This window comes from Colobus angolensis, unplaced genomic scaffold (genome assembly GCF_000951035.1).
Source record: "Colobus angolensis palliatus isolate OR3802 unplaced genomic scaffold, Cang.pa_1.0 Scaffold244, whole genome shotgun sequence".
NCBI lineage: Eukaryota > Metazoa > Chordata > Mammalia > Primates > Cercopithecidae > Colobus > Colobus angolensis.
Genome location: NW_012115644.1, coordinates 182,108 through 199,140, shown reverse-complemented (window position 1 = coordinate 199,140; position 17,033 = coordinate 182,108). Strand labels below are relative to the sequence as shown.

Sequence of the window (17,033 nt, the reverse complement as noted above, 5' to 3'; positions counted from 1 at the left end):
GGCCTTAGGAAACAGATAACTTCTCTGGGTGTCAATATTTCCTTTGTGAAATAAAGACAATATTACTTGTTTATATACATACACACACACACACACACACACATATGTAGATATGTTGGTTTCTCTCTTATTCACAGAATCTGTGACATTAATGATAATGCTGTCCTGCTCAGAGTTAACTTTAAATGAGTAAGACAGTAATGCAAGAATGATTGAGAGTACTGTGTGTGAGGCACTAAATGATACTGTCTTTTACAACTAAAAGAAATGTATGAACCAATTTGAATTTATTGAATATTCCTATATTTAGGAAATTACTTCACATTTTAATTTTTAAGTATATCTCGATTTCAACCTTAGGGGATATAATGAATATATTTTTGGACTAATTTTTTAATACCTTGTTACTCAAAATGTGCATTGAGAACCACCATAGAGATCTTCAGGGAGCCTGCTAGAAATGCATGAAAATCTGCATTTTAATGAGGCCCTCAGCTGCTCTGCATTCACAATGAATTTTGAGAAGAGCTGGTTTAAGATATCATGAGTTCTCTGAAGTTAACTTTTTGTGTTTGGTGCTCTTACCTGGTATGGTACTAAAGAACTAGGCTTTTATTTATTTATTTTGTGGGGGGAAATTGCTTAGAAAATACTGTGATTTTATTCATAGTATATACACCACAAAACAGACACTTTCCATTATTTTAATTAGTTCAAAATTTAAAATCTGCTTGTTTTTCAATTGATTTTTTTCTTATTTATTTATTTATTTATTTTTATTATACTTTAAGTTCTAGGGTACATGTGCACAGTGTGCAGGTTTGTTACATATGTGCACATGTACCATGTTGGTGTGCTGCACCCATTAACTCGGCATTTACATTAGGTATACCTCCTAATACTATCCCTCCCCCCTCCCCTTCCCCCAATCCCACGACAGGCCCCACTGTGTGACGTTCCTGTTCCTGTGTCCAAGTGTTCTCATTGTTCAATTCCCACCTGGGAGTGAGAACATGCGGTGTGTGGTTTTCTGAAGAACTAGCCTTTTAGAATAAATGAAATAACATGCTTTTCCTTCACATTTTGTATCTTTCTTCTTAAAATCTAGAATCAGGAGTATAACAAGGAAAAAAAAATGAAACCAAACTCCTCATCCTTCCATTAAGTAGGCCTTATCCATAAAAAATTCAACTACTGGCCGGACGTGGTGGCTCACACCTGTAATCCCAGCACTTTAGGAGGCCGAGGTGGGCAGATCACAAGGTCAAAAGATCGAGACCATCCTAGCTAACACGGTGAAACCCCATCTCTGCTAAAAATTACAAAAAATTAGCCAGGCGTGGTGGCACATGCCTGTAGTCCCAGCTACTTGGGAGGCTGAGGCAGGAGAATTGATTGAACGCAGGAGAATTGATTGAATGCAGAGGTTGCAGTGAGCCGAGCTGAGATTGCACCACTGCACTCCAGCCTGGGCAACAGAGCAAGACTCTGTCTCAAAAAAAAAAAAAAAAAGATTTAACTACTGAGGGAGAAAAGCTATCTTGAATCCAGAAGGAAAGATGTCTTATGAGTACTAAAACTTTAGATTAATAGGAATTATGCAATTTAAAACTCTGTTGATTTCGAAGGAACTATGTCTAAATCTACTTTTATAAAATGAGTGGTGGTGATTTGTAACCATTTCCTTCAGCATCCAAGTTAGAGTGAAATTTTTTCAGAGGGATAATCGCAACTTTATAGAAACTTCCACTGTGTCCTTCTACTACCACTCAAATCTTAAAAAAGAACAAAAACAAAGAAAAAACAACTGGGGACTACCTATTACCATGGCTTATATACCACTATATTATTTTTATTCCCGGGAATGGGTGCTACAAATAACTAGAGAATTATTTTTTCAAGAACTAATCTAAACATTTTATTTATCAAGCTTTTTGAGAGAAATTAGCTGACCTTTTAATTAACTACTTGTCTCCCATAATATAGTGCTAGTAGAGTTAACAAATTTAACTCTCTCAAAGAAATGAAGTATAAATCTGGGCATGGTCCATTTTGACCATCTTTATTAAATAAACACAGAGATGCATTACAGTAGACTTGATTAGCAGCAGTGGAGTCTTCAGATAGTATCACATTGAAATGTGTACCAGAAAACGTTAAATGAAATGGTTTTACCTGCTGGGTCCCTGATTGGTTCCCAGTGCAAATCATTGTCTTTCTCCCTGATCCATCCACAAAGTCCATGGTCAAAATTACAACTGTGTACCAGAACACCTACAAGAAAATCAAAAACAACAAATGAATCTATGAACTAGGAGTATCTAGACAACACGTGTTCTCTCCTATCCATATAACCAGAGCTTCTTTCCACGAGACCAAAGGGAAAGTACATTAATCCTTTCTCAGCACAATAGTGCATCATCTGTAAAAATAGAACACACAAATGTTGCCAAATTATAACCATGTTACATCATCACTTATGAAATATGATTTCCTTTTTTACAATTTAAGTACTACTTTAATATATTTTTTAAAAAGAAAATGATGATTTAACTACAAAGGAAATCCGAGTTGTTAAAGAAAACAGGTATAATTTTCCTAAATGGTCCAAACAATCTACATTTAAAAGTTATTTTCATGGAGAGAAACAATAAAATGTCATTATGATGGCACTAAGAGTGTGTCACCTGGATCATCCTTTGCTTCATCGTCTGCACTGACTCCTCTTTCTATTTCAAATATTTCAAACAAGTCATTTGAAGGTTGCCGTGGAACTGCAAGAGAAAAGTTTTGAGTTTTTTTGTGTGTCTGTGTGTTTGAGGTATTGATAAAGAGGTATTACCTTTAACAAGGGCAGGAGGAAAAGACCTAGTCACTTTATTCATCTGGATGAATCCAAAATATTTAATTATATCTCACATGAAGATTCATGAATTTTGTTCTGCAGCGATTTATACTGCAACATTGATCTGGGTACATTTTTAAAAAATGATTTTCAAAAGTTTCTAAAATTCAACAAAAATAATGTAAAAAGTCTTTATTTGGAAAATACATTTTAATAGAGCAACCAATTTCCAGCCAACTATTCATCTCTATGAAATTCTAAAGTTCATCTCTATGAAAGATACATTATTATGATCTTTAAATTAAGGTTGTTTTAACTGCAAATACCTATGATGGAAGTCAATGGTTTGGTTTCTAATCACAGCATCTACTCTCCACCCCCAATGAACTCTGCACATTGTTGCACTCTAATATACATTTCCTACCATGGCCTCCCTTCCTTAAACAGTTTCCCTGGCTCCTTTAAGATCAAATTCAAACTTCTTGGGGCAGAGTTTACAATATACCCCACCAAAATACACAATGCTGTCCAAACATGCCATTCATTTTCATGTCTCAGACCCCACGCTCTCTTTTCTGCTAATTAACCTGCCAAAAATCTCTTCCTTCAAGGCCCAGCATAAATATCACTGCCTCTGCAGAAATTTTCTTGCCCCAGGCAGAATCAAATTCTTCCCTCATATACCTCAAGAGTTCATGCTTATAAGCCCCTATTACACACTTTCATAAAGAATTGCAGCTATTTACACATATGTGTCTGTCCCTCTGCTAGTCTCTTAGGTCCTGGAGGGCATCAATCATGTCTTATTTGGGTGGCATTTCCAGGGCTTGACCTGGTGGCAGGCACTCAATAACTGTTTACTAAGTGAATACAAATATCCTGTTAGAAAGCCATGTAGTATTTCAACACTTTTATTCAAAGGACACAAGTGGAACAAAGCATAAGAATCTACTTTAAAAAAAATAATTGATTTCTTTAAATCATTGATTGATTTATTCAATCAGTGTATATTTGATGGCTAAGCAGATGCCAACCACTGTGGCGGGCACTAAGGAGACAGGGTAAATGGGATAGACAAGACTGAGGGTCTGGATCTTACGTGGCTTGAATTCTAATGGGAGAAGCAGACTTTAAATATGGAGATAAATGAGTGCTGTAATTTGAGATTTTGATAAGCTTTAGGAAGGAAGACATCATGGAGAGTAACTTGTGGGGAAACGCGTGGGAATGTTCATGGTGGTGAGGGGAATTCTTGGTCAAAGGCCAAGGAATACTCCCTTCTCTTTGCCAGAACTTCAATTAATTAGCTTTATTTTTATAAGGCAGGGAGTAGGAGATGTAGAACACTATGAAACCATCATCACTCAAAGGGGTTCTTTTTTCAATGATGTTCCTATTGTTTTTAGCAAAAATTCTTAAAATTAAGTAATAATCCCATAATATTTGCACAAGTTGTTTTTAGCTTACTGCTTCTGAGTTTTTTTCCTTTTTGTTTCAAACGTTAAAACAGTGAAGTCCCTTCCCCTCTTACAATCCATACTCGCAATATACCCAGCTGGGCAGCAAAGACAGAAGAGAAGCTCTAGGGACACAGCTGACTGTGGGTGCCCAGGGGATGAGGCAACCCCACTCTCTCTTTTGTAGCCCAGATGACTGACAGCAATGACATCCAATTACACTTTCCTTATTTGGTGCTCTGAGAGGGGGAGTGCCTCTTTTATTTACTAGAAATATTACAAAATTGTAGGCAAGCATGCTTTCTTTCTTGTGACAGAAAGTTATAAAAACTCAATAGAACAATCATGTTTTTGTCTCCTTCTTTTGTTGTAACTTATATAAATCATCTCCAAAATGGAATGGGCTCAACTCTTAAAGTACCATATTCCAGGGACGTTATGACAGTTTTTCAAGCTCCACCCCCCCCCCTTTTTTTTCCTTCCAGATGAAGGACTATCAAATGGCAAATCAAATCTTGATGTAAAGGTTTTCTGGCTCCCGGAGCCTGTTTTATAAAAAGGGAGATCAAGAGGTCCTCTCTGAGGAAGCACAATTTAAACTGAAAAGGGAAGAATGAAACTTTCCAAGCAAAAAGCATAGCACTGGGGTTGGGGAAGAGGGAGGCCAAAGTACAAAGTACAAAGAAAGTACTTGGAAAATTTAGAGAAAGGAGTTCACAATGGCTGGAGGATGTTGAGAAATGAAGAAAGCAGCATGGGATGAGGTTGAAGAGAAAGGAAGAGATTAGATCGTACAGTTAGAAGATGGCAACACAAAGAATTAGTCAAGTAACAACTTGTAAAATGTCAGATGGTTTATTAATATTATATGTACTTGGTTTCCGAGAACTATTTAATTTAGCAGCAGATAATCATGTATACCTTCATTACAATCCACTGGGAAACATTCCAAGGAATTTAGAGACCAGAAGTGCTCAGAAGCTATTGGTTCTTACAATTTTGTGTGCTCTACTCTATAACTATACCAAATTATTTAACTAATTTTCCTTCCTTACACATACCAGTATGGGATTACTAAGAGCATCCCACTGAAGTGTCAAGAGAAGAAACACTACCCACTCCCTGATACACTTTAGAGTTTATGTGAAAAGATTAAGTGAAATAAGTAGCAGAACAATTCATTCAAGCAGTATTATGTTATTATCACAATCATGTACAAGAAAAACAAACCAAAAAAAAAGGACTAGAAGAAAGAGGGATAAATACACCAATATGCCAATATGCTAATAGTGGTAATCTAAGAATTAGAAATGAATTTTTTTTTCATTTGTGTTGGTTCACCTTTTTTTGTAATTCTATGTTTTTAGGATTGTTTGTAAAAAGAAAAAATATAAATATGAATAAAAAACTTAACTAAAACATCTAAATAAAAGAGGATTCTGTTAGATCACATATAAATAGCAATTATATGTCTGTTATTTTTATTTTGGCAATTCTAAGTATTCAAAGAGAACTCAGAATAGACTTGATAGTTGCTGAATGCAAGGCTATGAAACTGAAATATGTTTGTGAAATTCAAACATTTTCTTTGATTCAAGGGAGCTATTTTGATCAATGCAGAAAATGCTAATTAAAATGAATGACTAGCCTTGCCCAAAAATGGACTACAACCAGGATGGACACTGGTACATGATTTTTCTAATTATTATTTCCCTGCTTCATACTTTGGCTAATATTCAACTTAAATACACAATATATGTGTTTTGTAAAAACAAATGCATACCTACTATTCTCTGTAGTTGCACCATTAATTCTTAGAATGGTATAAATTTAGAAACTAAAACAGAATCAGAGAGGTGCTAGCAATACAATTCCTCCACCATCTGTCCATGCATCCTGCCTCCTTCTATTCCATCCACTCATTTATGCAATCTACCAAGAAACTGAGCATTAGTTATACAAAGCATGTGCTAAGAGCATGTTATAAAGCATTGGGCATACTCTTGCCTTCATGGGATCTACATTCTAGAAGTGAAGGCAGATTTTTAACAATTTCCCCAAGTAATGTGTGTCTTAAAGAGGTAGAGGATGCTACGTGAGTATGGGAGTGGGGTGTGAGGGACTGGCTAAGCCAGGCCGGGGAGGATACACGTCGTGAAAATCTCTGAGAAGTGATGCTTTCTCTATGACATAAGAAGTACTATGAGCTATGGCTCTGGAGAATGAAAAGAGCAGGGATTGAAACACCAGAATCACTGTAGACCTTACAGGGGGAGGGAAGCAGGGTGCAGGAAGAAGGGCATCAAATGGAATTGGAGATAGAGGCAGAGTGTGCAGGAGCTTTTAAAGCCTTGTAAATATTTTGGACATTATCCTGGTGGAAACTGGCAGCCTCTGAAGGATTTTAACAGAGGAGTGTCAAGAATAGGTTTGCATGCTGAAATGACCACTCTGGTAGTAGTTTGGAGAATGAACAGGAAGAAGGTGAGAGTGGGTGTCATAGGGAAATTATGACTAAAATTAACATCAACTATGAATGTTCATATATTTTTAGAAAATGTCCCCAGAATCTTTCTACCATTGGTCCATGTTTTACCCACCAAAAGATATGTCTTGACTGTTGCTTCTTACAGCCTTCTGCATAAACTAAAAGAAAGGGAATGTACAGGTACTGAAGCAAGTGACAGCTGGATAAAGGCATGGTTGGACTGGGCTGAGGAGCAGAGTACTTTCTTTTTTTTATTTTTATTTTTTTATTATACTTTAAGTTCTAGGGTACATGTGCATAACGTGCAGGTTTGTTACATATGTATACTTGTGCAATGTTGGTGTGCTGCACCCGAGCAGAGTACTTTCTAATGGCTACTGGGTCCTGGAGTCAGGGGTAAAATCAGCCACAAAAAGGAACAGGAAAGTTCTTGTAAGAAATGCTTGCGTGGCACTTTCTACTAAATATGTGTTTTCCCCAGGGATGTGATCATATATAACCTGTGTTCACAAATGAGATTTCCCAAATAGTCAATTTTATATTTTTACCCAGAAAACATTAAGAGTAAGCACAGAGAAGTAAATGTAAATATTACCATATACACCTCCCACTGCTCAACTTCTTGCCAAGAGTAACTATAGTGAAATGTAAGCGTTATTCAGTAAAGGTAGGTTTGCAAATTCTCTTTATGTTTCATAGGAAACAAGGTGGTTCCTATGGCATTACCCAGGCCAGTTCTGGCATTTGTTGCTGGACTAAATGATTAAAGATAACACTGTCTTAAATTACCTCTATGCTTAGGAGTTTAGTTCATTGAAGAGAATAGTACATATGTAATTATTCTAATATTCTGAAGGCTGTTTCCAGTGGCAAAACCTAGAGACTTTTGGAGACACAGATTGGAGGGTGGGGATGAATGACAAGGGTTTTATGAGATGGTCTCTCCTCCTCTCCCTGTCTCTCTTTCCCTCTATTCTCTCCCCAGATGCAGGACATATGCATCGTAATTTTAAGTGACCAGAGAGAAAAGCAAATAAAAGGGCTGTAAATCAGTTTCTGAAATTTCTTTAACCATGTCAGAGAAAAGTTTTAGCCATCTATTCATTATAAGCCAAAAGAAAAGGGTTGTTGGACTCACAGAAATAAGACCTTGTTTGTCAAAGCTTTCATCCCATAGGAAGAATCTACAAAGTTTCACAGACACCTTTGGGCTGAGAGTAAAGAGCAAAATTGGCAAAAAAAAAAAAAAAAAATTAAATCTCTAGTGAAAGGTGGAACACAGACACAGCTAATCAACAATAAGCCCAATTTTTGTGACATACCTATTTCTTCTTCATGTATTGTATGAACCTTTAATAAAGTTTTAGAAAGACACAGAGGCACTGCCTGGAGACAGGATAATTTTTTTTCTTTTGAGACAGAGTCTTGCTCTGTCATCCAGGCTGGAGTGCAGAGGCACAATCTCGGCTCACTACAATCTCTGCCTCCCAGGTTCAAGCAATTCTCCTGTCTCAGCCTCCTGAGTAGCTGGGATTCCAGGTGCACACCACCATGCCTGGCTAATTTTTGTATTTTTAGTAGAGATAGGGTTTCACCATGTTGGCCAGGCTGGTCTTGGACTCCTGACCTAGTGATCCACCTGCCTCAGCCTCCCCTTCTCCTCTCTTCTAAGCCAAAGGTTACCATGAAGGTTAGGCTCTGCCAGGAATGAGTCCTTTGCACCAGAATGCAAGTAGTAAGTAGACTCTCGGATAAGGGCTGCTTGGACTGAGTGCAGCATGAACACCGTCTAGGGTGAGCAGAAGCCCACCAGCTGTTGGGGACAGGTGTAAATGCACTCAAGCCGAAAGAATCTATTTAAAGAAAGAATGGAAGCTTTTATCCCATAGAAAGTCTGAACTAAAATAGGGTCTGAACTAAAGTAACATAGAATGTTTATTTATGATGTAGATTTCTAAATCCTTATGGCACATTTACTAAATCAGACTTTCTGGGGAAGGAAATTACATTCTATTTTATTTTATTATTTTATTTATTTATTTTTATTTTTATTTTTTGGAGACAGAGTCTCACTCTGCTGCCCAGGCTGGATGCACTCATCAGATCCACCATGTAAATTTCCCATCTAGACAGATGCATCTCTGAAAAGGCTATTGTTATTATTTTCACAGTAAAGAAGTTGAGATGATGCAGTCTCTATTTTAAAATCACAACTGTCTAATGATACTATAAACACCTGAATAAAACACAGTATTCTAAGTATTTGGTAATAAGCTTAGAATAAAATAGCAAGTTTCTATTTTCATTTTCTCCGTGCACCTAACAGCTCACACTTGCAAACCAATTTGTTTCAAAAGGATCTAGTTAGTTAAAAATAACATTAAAATTGTAATGAACCATAATAAAAAGCATGAGAAACATATAAACTCAGAACTAGAAAACAGCATAGGCTGTCTTTTTATGAATTAAGTAGGAAATGTTATCATTACTATATAAATGAATTCAACATCAATAGCAGCAGTAATAGCTAATATGTATTAAGTTATTATTATGTGCCAAGCGCTACAGTAAAAGTTTTAAAGGTACCCTTGCATCTAACTCTCACAACAGCCCAATGAGGTAGATACTATTACTATCCCTGACTTGCAGATGAGAAAACAAACGCACAGGAAAATTTAGTGATATGCCCCAAATTACAGACTGGCAATGAGCACAATACTTGTAATTATAACTCTATTGACAGATGTGCATGTAACTTAAAAAAAAAAATCTGATTTCTGACTTTGGTCACAATCACCGAGGGCTCAATTTACACTTTTTGGAGAGAATGATATTTTCTTTACTAGCTACTATAGGATCTAATCAAAATATAAATAAAAAATCTTCCAAACTTTCAGAATTCATAGCACCACATCCTAACCTGTGAGAAGTGACAATTCGCTCCTTCAAAACACTAGCAGAAATTTAATTTTCAAGGAGATATCAGGCATCTTCTCAGGGTCTCTGCAGGTCTTACTGTTTACAAGAAAGCAAACTAGCTTGAAGACCTTTTCACCCCTCAGCAGAAACAATCTTTTTACTTATCACTACACAGAATCAGAAAGACCATAATATTTCCATGACCAAGAACAATGTGATTGAACTAGCCACAGACTCTGTAAAATCTGTAGAAGAGAGATGAGAGGAAAAACCTCAGGACAACATGCAGCAATCAGTAAAAGAAAACAATATTCTTCTTACTGCTTGGTCCTTGGAATTGCAGCACATTCTCACGTTGTGTAATAACCGCAACAATGAGGCTGGTTCTCTGATATGGCCACTCATAAGAGCACCTGATACATATTAATAACATTATGTTCTATAATCTGGCTTCTATTAACGCCTTTTCTCTTTATTTTACACGAGTCAGGTGGACACATACCTAGGCACAAATGCTATATTTTAAATCCTACATTTGGCTAGTTCTGATTCCATCCAGAATATGGTTCTGCTGGGTTGGAGCTGGCATTATGCTTTAGAAAGAGCCCTGCTATCCAAAGTGGGGACTGCAGATCAGAAACATTACCTGTGTTTGTTAGAAATGCAGAGTCTCAGGTCCTACTCCAGACACATTGAGTCAGTCTTCATTTTAACGAGATCCCCTTGTAATTTGTATACACATTAAAGACTGAGAACAGCCAGACGTAGTGCCTCATGCCTGTAATCCCAGCACTTTGGGTGGCTGAGGCAGGCGGATCTCTTGAGGCCAGAAGTTCGAGACCAGCCTGGGCAACATGGTGAAACCCTGTCTCTATTAAAATAACCATTTGTTGCAGGGGGAGCAGGAAAGGAAGGGGCTCTTCCTGACAGGTGCAGGTTGTCAGGCGTTGGAACCCTGCTGGGTCTGTCATGTTCACACCCAGGTCACGGCTAGTTGAATAAAAAGTTGAGTGTTGGGGACCAAGTGTGTCTACTCAGATGTGAATCCCTGTCTCTATTAAAATTACAAAAATATATATATATATATAGCTGGGTGTGGTGGCGTATGCCTGTAATCCCAGCTACTCAGGAGGCTGAGGCGCAATAATCACTTAGGTTGCAGTGAGCCAAGATCATGCCACTGCACTCCAGCCTGGGTGACAGAGCAAGCCTGTCTCTCAGAAAAATAAATAAATAAGTAATAAATAAATAAAGATAAAGACTGAGAGATACTTTCCTTTGTGAGTCTGATTTAGTAAATGTGTCATAAGGATTAGGAATCTACATCTTAAGATAAGCATCCTATGTTATTTTAGTTAATAAACATCCTATGTTATTTTAGTTAAAATGGGCTTCTGACAACACTGGGGCAAAAAAAATCTGTTTCCTGGTCCAAGTTATGTTATATTCCTTCTAGTAATACAAATTTCCTAGCTAAAATTGGACATATCTATCACAATCAATTGTAAAGGAAAATATGAAAGGTTAAAAATAGAAGTTAATAAAACATTCAATGAATTTTTTAAAATTCAGTATGTCCAAAATAAAATAAACATGATTAAGAATCAGAATCCTCACTTTCCTGCTGAGAAGAGCAGGGTTCTATTACTCTGCCCCCTCTCTGAAGGAATTATTGCTATAATGAATTACTATTATCAATGATAGTGCAGTTGGACAGTTTAAAAATTACTGCATAAAGTCAACAAAAAGACAATGAAAATCACCCAAAATATCATAAACTGGATATATTCATGGTTACTATTTTGGTCTTTTTTCTTACAGACTTTTATATACATCCAGACATATGCAGACGTATATTTTATATCTAATTGGAGTCAAATGGCAAGTACAGTTTTGTACTTTTCAGGTAACATTTTTGTAACATGGATGTTTTATAAAATTATTAAATATTTTCCAAAAAATATTATGGTTAATAGTTGTAAAAGATTTCATTATATATTGCTAGACCAGAAATCATGTCCCCCTAACTTCCTTTAGTTTGGGTTCTGCAGAAAATTTTTTAAAATTTCTTTGCTCTGGGATAGCTCCTACCCCTCTGAAACCAGAGTTTTGTCTTTGCAAAGTGGCTTTTTAACAACCCCCTGCAGCAAACCTATGGTGTCCATACAGGCATACCACCACTTACGGCTGCTTTCCAGGCTAAGTTTGTGCAGCACCTTTCCGCTCTCCCCAACCCTCATTCCTAAATCCAAGGTCAATCCATTAGTCTCAAAAAACAGGCAAGGAGAGCCATAATTGGTGAGGGATACTGGGTTTTGTGGAGTGTGGTCTCCATACTTCCTAGTTTAGCCCAGACTGACATAAAGTTGATTCCAGTAAACTCTAATCCCAAGACTCAAATAATCCCATGGTTAAAACAACTTGGGAAAAGATACATTATATGCCTCTCTTAGAGATTTACAATACTGTTAGCACATTAGAGTATTGAGAAGTCTTACAGTTAACAAACCTATTTAACTTAGCTAAACCTAGGATTTCTTAAACGTATTTGACCTTAGAAGTTTTTAACGCATACAATTGCGTAATATTTTAGAGAAATAATGCTCTATAAAACACACTTGGAGAAGCACAATTCTGTCTCATTAATAAAAGAACAAGAATTTTATGCTATATCAGATAACTTTAGTGTTGCTCAAATCATGCCTACTGGATTAGCCCTGTATAATAAGAAATGCATCTTATTATATTTCTAGTCATATAACCTAAAAAAACCTAGGGTCCCTCAAGCTAAAATTGTTTTTAGGCTGGGTGCAGTGGTTCATGCCTAGAATCCCAGCACTTGGGGAGGCCAAGGTGGGAGGATTCTTTGAGCTCAGGAGTTGGAGACCAGCCTGGGCAACATAGTAAGACCTCATATCCACAAAAAATAAAAATAAATAGCCACCCAGCTACTTGAGAGGCTGAGGCAGGAGGATCGCTTAAGCCTGAGAGACTGAAGCTGCAGCAGCCTGGGTGACAGAGTGAGAACCTGTCTCAAAAAGAATTATTTTAAAAATGTGTTTAATATTTCATATCACACCTAAAAAGTTGCAACCTTAATCACATATTAAGTTCTCCCCATCAAGGTTATTTACAGTGATAAACAAAACACAGTAATCTTTTACATTTCATAGTAACTCAGAATTCACAAACACTAGATCCCTTATCTCTGATCTTTGAAGCTACTCTATGAGAAAGGGAAAGCTAGGAATATTCCCTCCATTTTACAGAGAAAAAATTGAGGTGGAAAGCACAGTAACTCTTCCAAAGACATGTACCTCATAAATACTCATACTAGTCCAAAGTCATGTACCTCATAAATAGAGGTGAAAATCAAGACTAGGTTTTCTGATTCAGTATATTCTATCTTTAGTAGTGTTAAAACCCCTCAATTCCAAATGTTTCAATGCTATTTTCATATTCCTTTTCTATGCTTTTCACTATTTCTCAGTGTCATGCTTAAAATTTAGAAGTATATTAGACTTAGAATTTTCTAGAGATTGTTTATTTTCAATGGCTATATTAAGCTGTATCAAGACAAGAAAAAAACCATAATCTGAATTAACTTTGATTATTTGGGGAAGGAATATCAGAACCAACAAGTAAAATTTAGCTAGTTAAGCATGTGAAAGATTACTTAGAATGAAAAAAACTAAATCCAATATAAAATTCCATTTCATTCCGTTCAACAAATATTTTTGCGTGCCCACTATGTGACCATCTGAGGAAAAAAACATCTGGAGATTAAATAGCTCCCATAAATCTCTACTTTGCAACAAAGAGAAATGATTTACATTACAAACCATGTTAAAAGACACCCCCCCGTGATCAGTATTGGGTCAGATTTGACTATCATGCATCTTTGACGCCATCATTTGTGACAGATTTGGAAAATAATGTTCAAAGGACCAGCCAAAAAGATTGTTAAGTGGGTTGAAAAACAGCATTTCTAAGAAAAGATTAATAAAATATAAATTATTGGGCCCAGTGAAGAAAGTGAGTCATTTCCTGAAAATGTCTTTGAGTACATGTAGTACGGGAGCTGGGGACAATGAACAACTGTGCCCATTAATCTTGAGTATCTGACAATATTAAAAAGGCATAAACTGTAGTTTCACAAATTTAGGTTAAATATAAGGAAGACTGCTCCAATGGTGGGATGAGTTATTAGAAGGGACCTCAGTCACCTTTGGAGATGCGGATATAATTGGGAGGATTTAAAAAAGACCTCATAAGGATATCACACTTAGATAATTAATGTTGGTTTAGGTGAAAATTTTTAGGCCCCATATTAAAATACCAAAAGTCTATTATAACTACCACATCTAACCAACTACTTCAAGTTTAAATAACTTTTCTGTTTTGTACCCCTTTCTTTTGGAAGTAGCAAATGGACAAAACCTCCAGTGTCAATGGTACTTTGTTTATACTTACAGGAAACATTGTTTTAAGGCACAGGAAGATATAATAATATGCCACAGATCACAGACTGGCTATGAGCACAATACTTTTAATTGTAACTCTAGACAAATGTATATGTAACTTTATTAAAAAATCTGATTTCTGATTTTGGTCACATTTGCCAAGAGCTCAATTTATACTTTCTAGAGATAGCTACTTTTTTCTTTAATAATCATCATAGGATCCAATTAAAATATAAATAAAAAATTTGCCTTAAATCTTGCTAACATTAAAAAATTTGTGCAAGCTAGTAAATATATGCTGTGAGACATCACCTCTGAGTTAATATCATTTTCCTTTCTTTAACATTGGTATGTTCACAGTAAAAACACTAGAGAAAAATCAGTATGTTTCACTACTTCAGTGTGTACTATATAGTATATGTATCTTATTGATTTTCTGAAATCTAAAAAATGCTGTATTCCACAAGTCATTTGGATAAAGGATTTTGGACCTGTACTCCAGGGGAGAGATGACTTGGGCCAGGGTAGTAGCATTGGAGTTGGTGAGAAATGGTCATACTTAAATTTAATTTGAAGGTAGAGCTAAAAGGATTTCCTTACATATTGGATGTATGTATGAAAAGAGTAATTAAGGATGAATCCACATTATCAGACCTTAGCAACAGGTGATGGAGGTCCCATTACCCGGGATAAGAAAGGCTGAGAGTAGAGCATGTTTAAGGGAAGAAGAGGAACAATTCTATACATGTTGAGTTTGAGATGTCTATTTTCATCCAGCTAGATAAGTTAAGCAGTCAGCTGATATACAGGTCTAGAGTTTAGGGGAGAGGTCTGGGCTGAAGATGTGTTCTTGTTGTAATGTTTTTCTTCCTTTTCTTTTAGAATATCTTTACAGTCTTTTATCAGGGCGACAATGCACATACATTATATAAGGAAAAGCTCTCTTTCACAACCTCTTCCAAGAAATCTTTTGTACCCCATAAATATATTATTATGTCAATTAAAAATTAGAATTTAAAAGTATTTTTCAATGTAAAGAAAAACACAATTAAAGTAGAGGGCTATTTGAAGGAGACTGTCAAATAGTGGCCATAATTCACATCACCTAAAAATTTATGAGATGAGGTGAGCTAAATTCTGTTCCCAGACCTGTGGAGAATAAGGATGGTTTAAGAATTTATGCCAGAAGTGAAAAAAATGTTCAGTAAAGAAATGGTATTGAACTGCAATAGTGCTAAGGTTCCTTTCTGTTTTCACAGTGAATAGACACTGCTTATTTGTCCTGAATTAAAAACTTAGCGCCCTTGCCTTTTTTAGAATATATGCTATAACCACGAGACAGCAAGTCAAAAAGCATCTAAAGCATTCTCACACATGCTAGACTTAATAAGCAGCTATTGCTGAAGATGAAATGAGAGTGGAATTTAATTTTTGGCAGGCGTTTCTAAAGGCAGCGATGCTATCTGTGGCATGCAACAGCCTTGGCATTTGATCAAGGCAATCCTTTCCCAGAGCATGTCTTTAAGATCACACTCTCTTATAATGAATGCTCCCAAACATCATTGGAACTCTGTATTTCCCCAATTTTATTGCACTAAATTTTATTGGTGAACTTCAATGTCATTTTTATGTATTGGCATAGAGAGGAATACTGGAAATAAAGAGAAACATTTTAAAAAGAGGAAGTTTTTTTTTAAATTCTCAGAAAGACGTATTCCTTCATCATAATGAAAAAAATATTTAGCAAATCATCTTATATTAAATAGCCAAATTCCCCTGTTATCCTAAGGCAGCAAAATAATATAAATACCATAATTACTTAATCACTCATAAATAAAAATCCCATTGTATGATCATAATGAGATGAGAATTTAAAAAGGAGAGTAATAGGGAGAAAAAGACAATATCTGAGATGCAGAGAAGGGGTGAGGAGAAAATTACAAAAATATAAATTTCAGAAAATAGTTATGCACATATAAAATGTATATTTTGAGAACTACCATCTAATTCCCCTAAAAATTATATTGATTATCCAACACATACACGACTATACCAGAATTAGAGAATCTCGGTCTTTCTTTAAATGGACAATTACCCAGAGGAGAAAATTTGAGACTCACATACAAGCAAAATTCAGCTCTAATATCCCCTTTATTTAGTATTTATTTATTCATTTTCTTGAGACAGTGTCCCACTCTGTCACCCAGGCTGCAGTGCAGTGGCACGGTCACAGCTTACTGCAGCCTCAACCTCTCAGGCTTAACCAATCGGTCCTCCTCAGTCTCCCAAAGTGCTGGCATTATAGGTGTGAGCTGCCACGCCAGCTTAATTTTCCCCTTTAAATAATAATAAATGTGAGTATTTTATCACCTGATAAAAAGTTATAAAGGTATTAATATAAAAGGCACAAACTTTAGCTTCATCATGGAGGAATGAGAAAAGGAACAAAATAAACTGGTAATGTATAAAGGAGGAGACAGGCAGAGTGAATGCAAAGGTAACTAAGAATAAGCGAAGTGACACAGGACAAACAGATAAATATGAGGAACAGATGAAAGTTATAAAATGCAAATTTTGGTCTGGTAATAAATTAACCTTTTCCTCCTTCAAAACTCGCTTCTCTTCCTGAATCCTCTATCTCCATTGGTGGCGCTACCCTTTACCTAGTCACCTGCTAAGAATCTGGGAGCCTTTGATACTAATCCAACCCCAGTGCAGGTCTAACTACCAGTTTACAGCAATCCAAGGGGTAGCTGTCCAGCTTCTCTCATCTGTGCCTGACATGACCCTCCAATCTACTGGCAATCTACTGCCTGTTACACTGCTTTCTACTTCTTTGCATTTGTTGGGCTGTCCCTGTT

General features: G+C 36.3%; 1 protein-coding gene across 7 annotated transcripts in view; it reads right to left on the bottom strand.

Annotated features, from left to right (window-relative positions):
* The window catches only part of NPNT (nephronectin), a 76,935-nt gene that overhangs the window by 10,840 nt on the left and 49,062 nt on the right, over positions 1-17,033 (bottom strand). For 4 of the 7 annotated variants that reach the window (XM_011945705.1, XM_011945706.1, XM_011945700.1 and 1 more), the window contains one exon: positions 2,176-2,274. In XM_011945705.1, the coding sequence (XP_011801095.1) occupies positions 2,176-2,274 (99 nt within the window). Of the gene's footprint in view, positions 1-2,175; positions 2,275-2,687; positions 2,775-17,033 lie in introns of all 7 variants that reach the window. The other 3 variants (XM_011945704.1, XM_011945702.1, XM_011945699.1) reach the window with 1 other exon arrangement.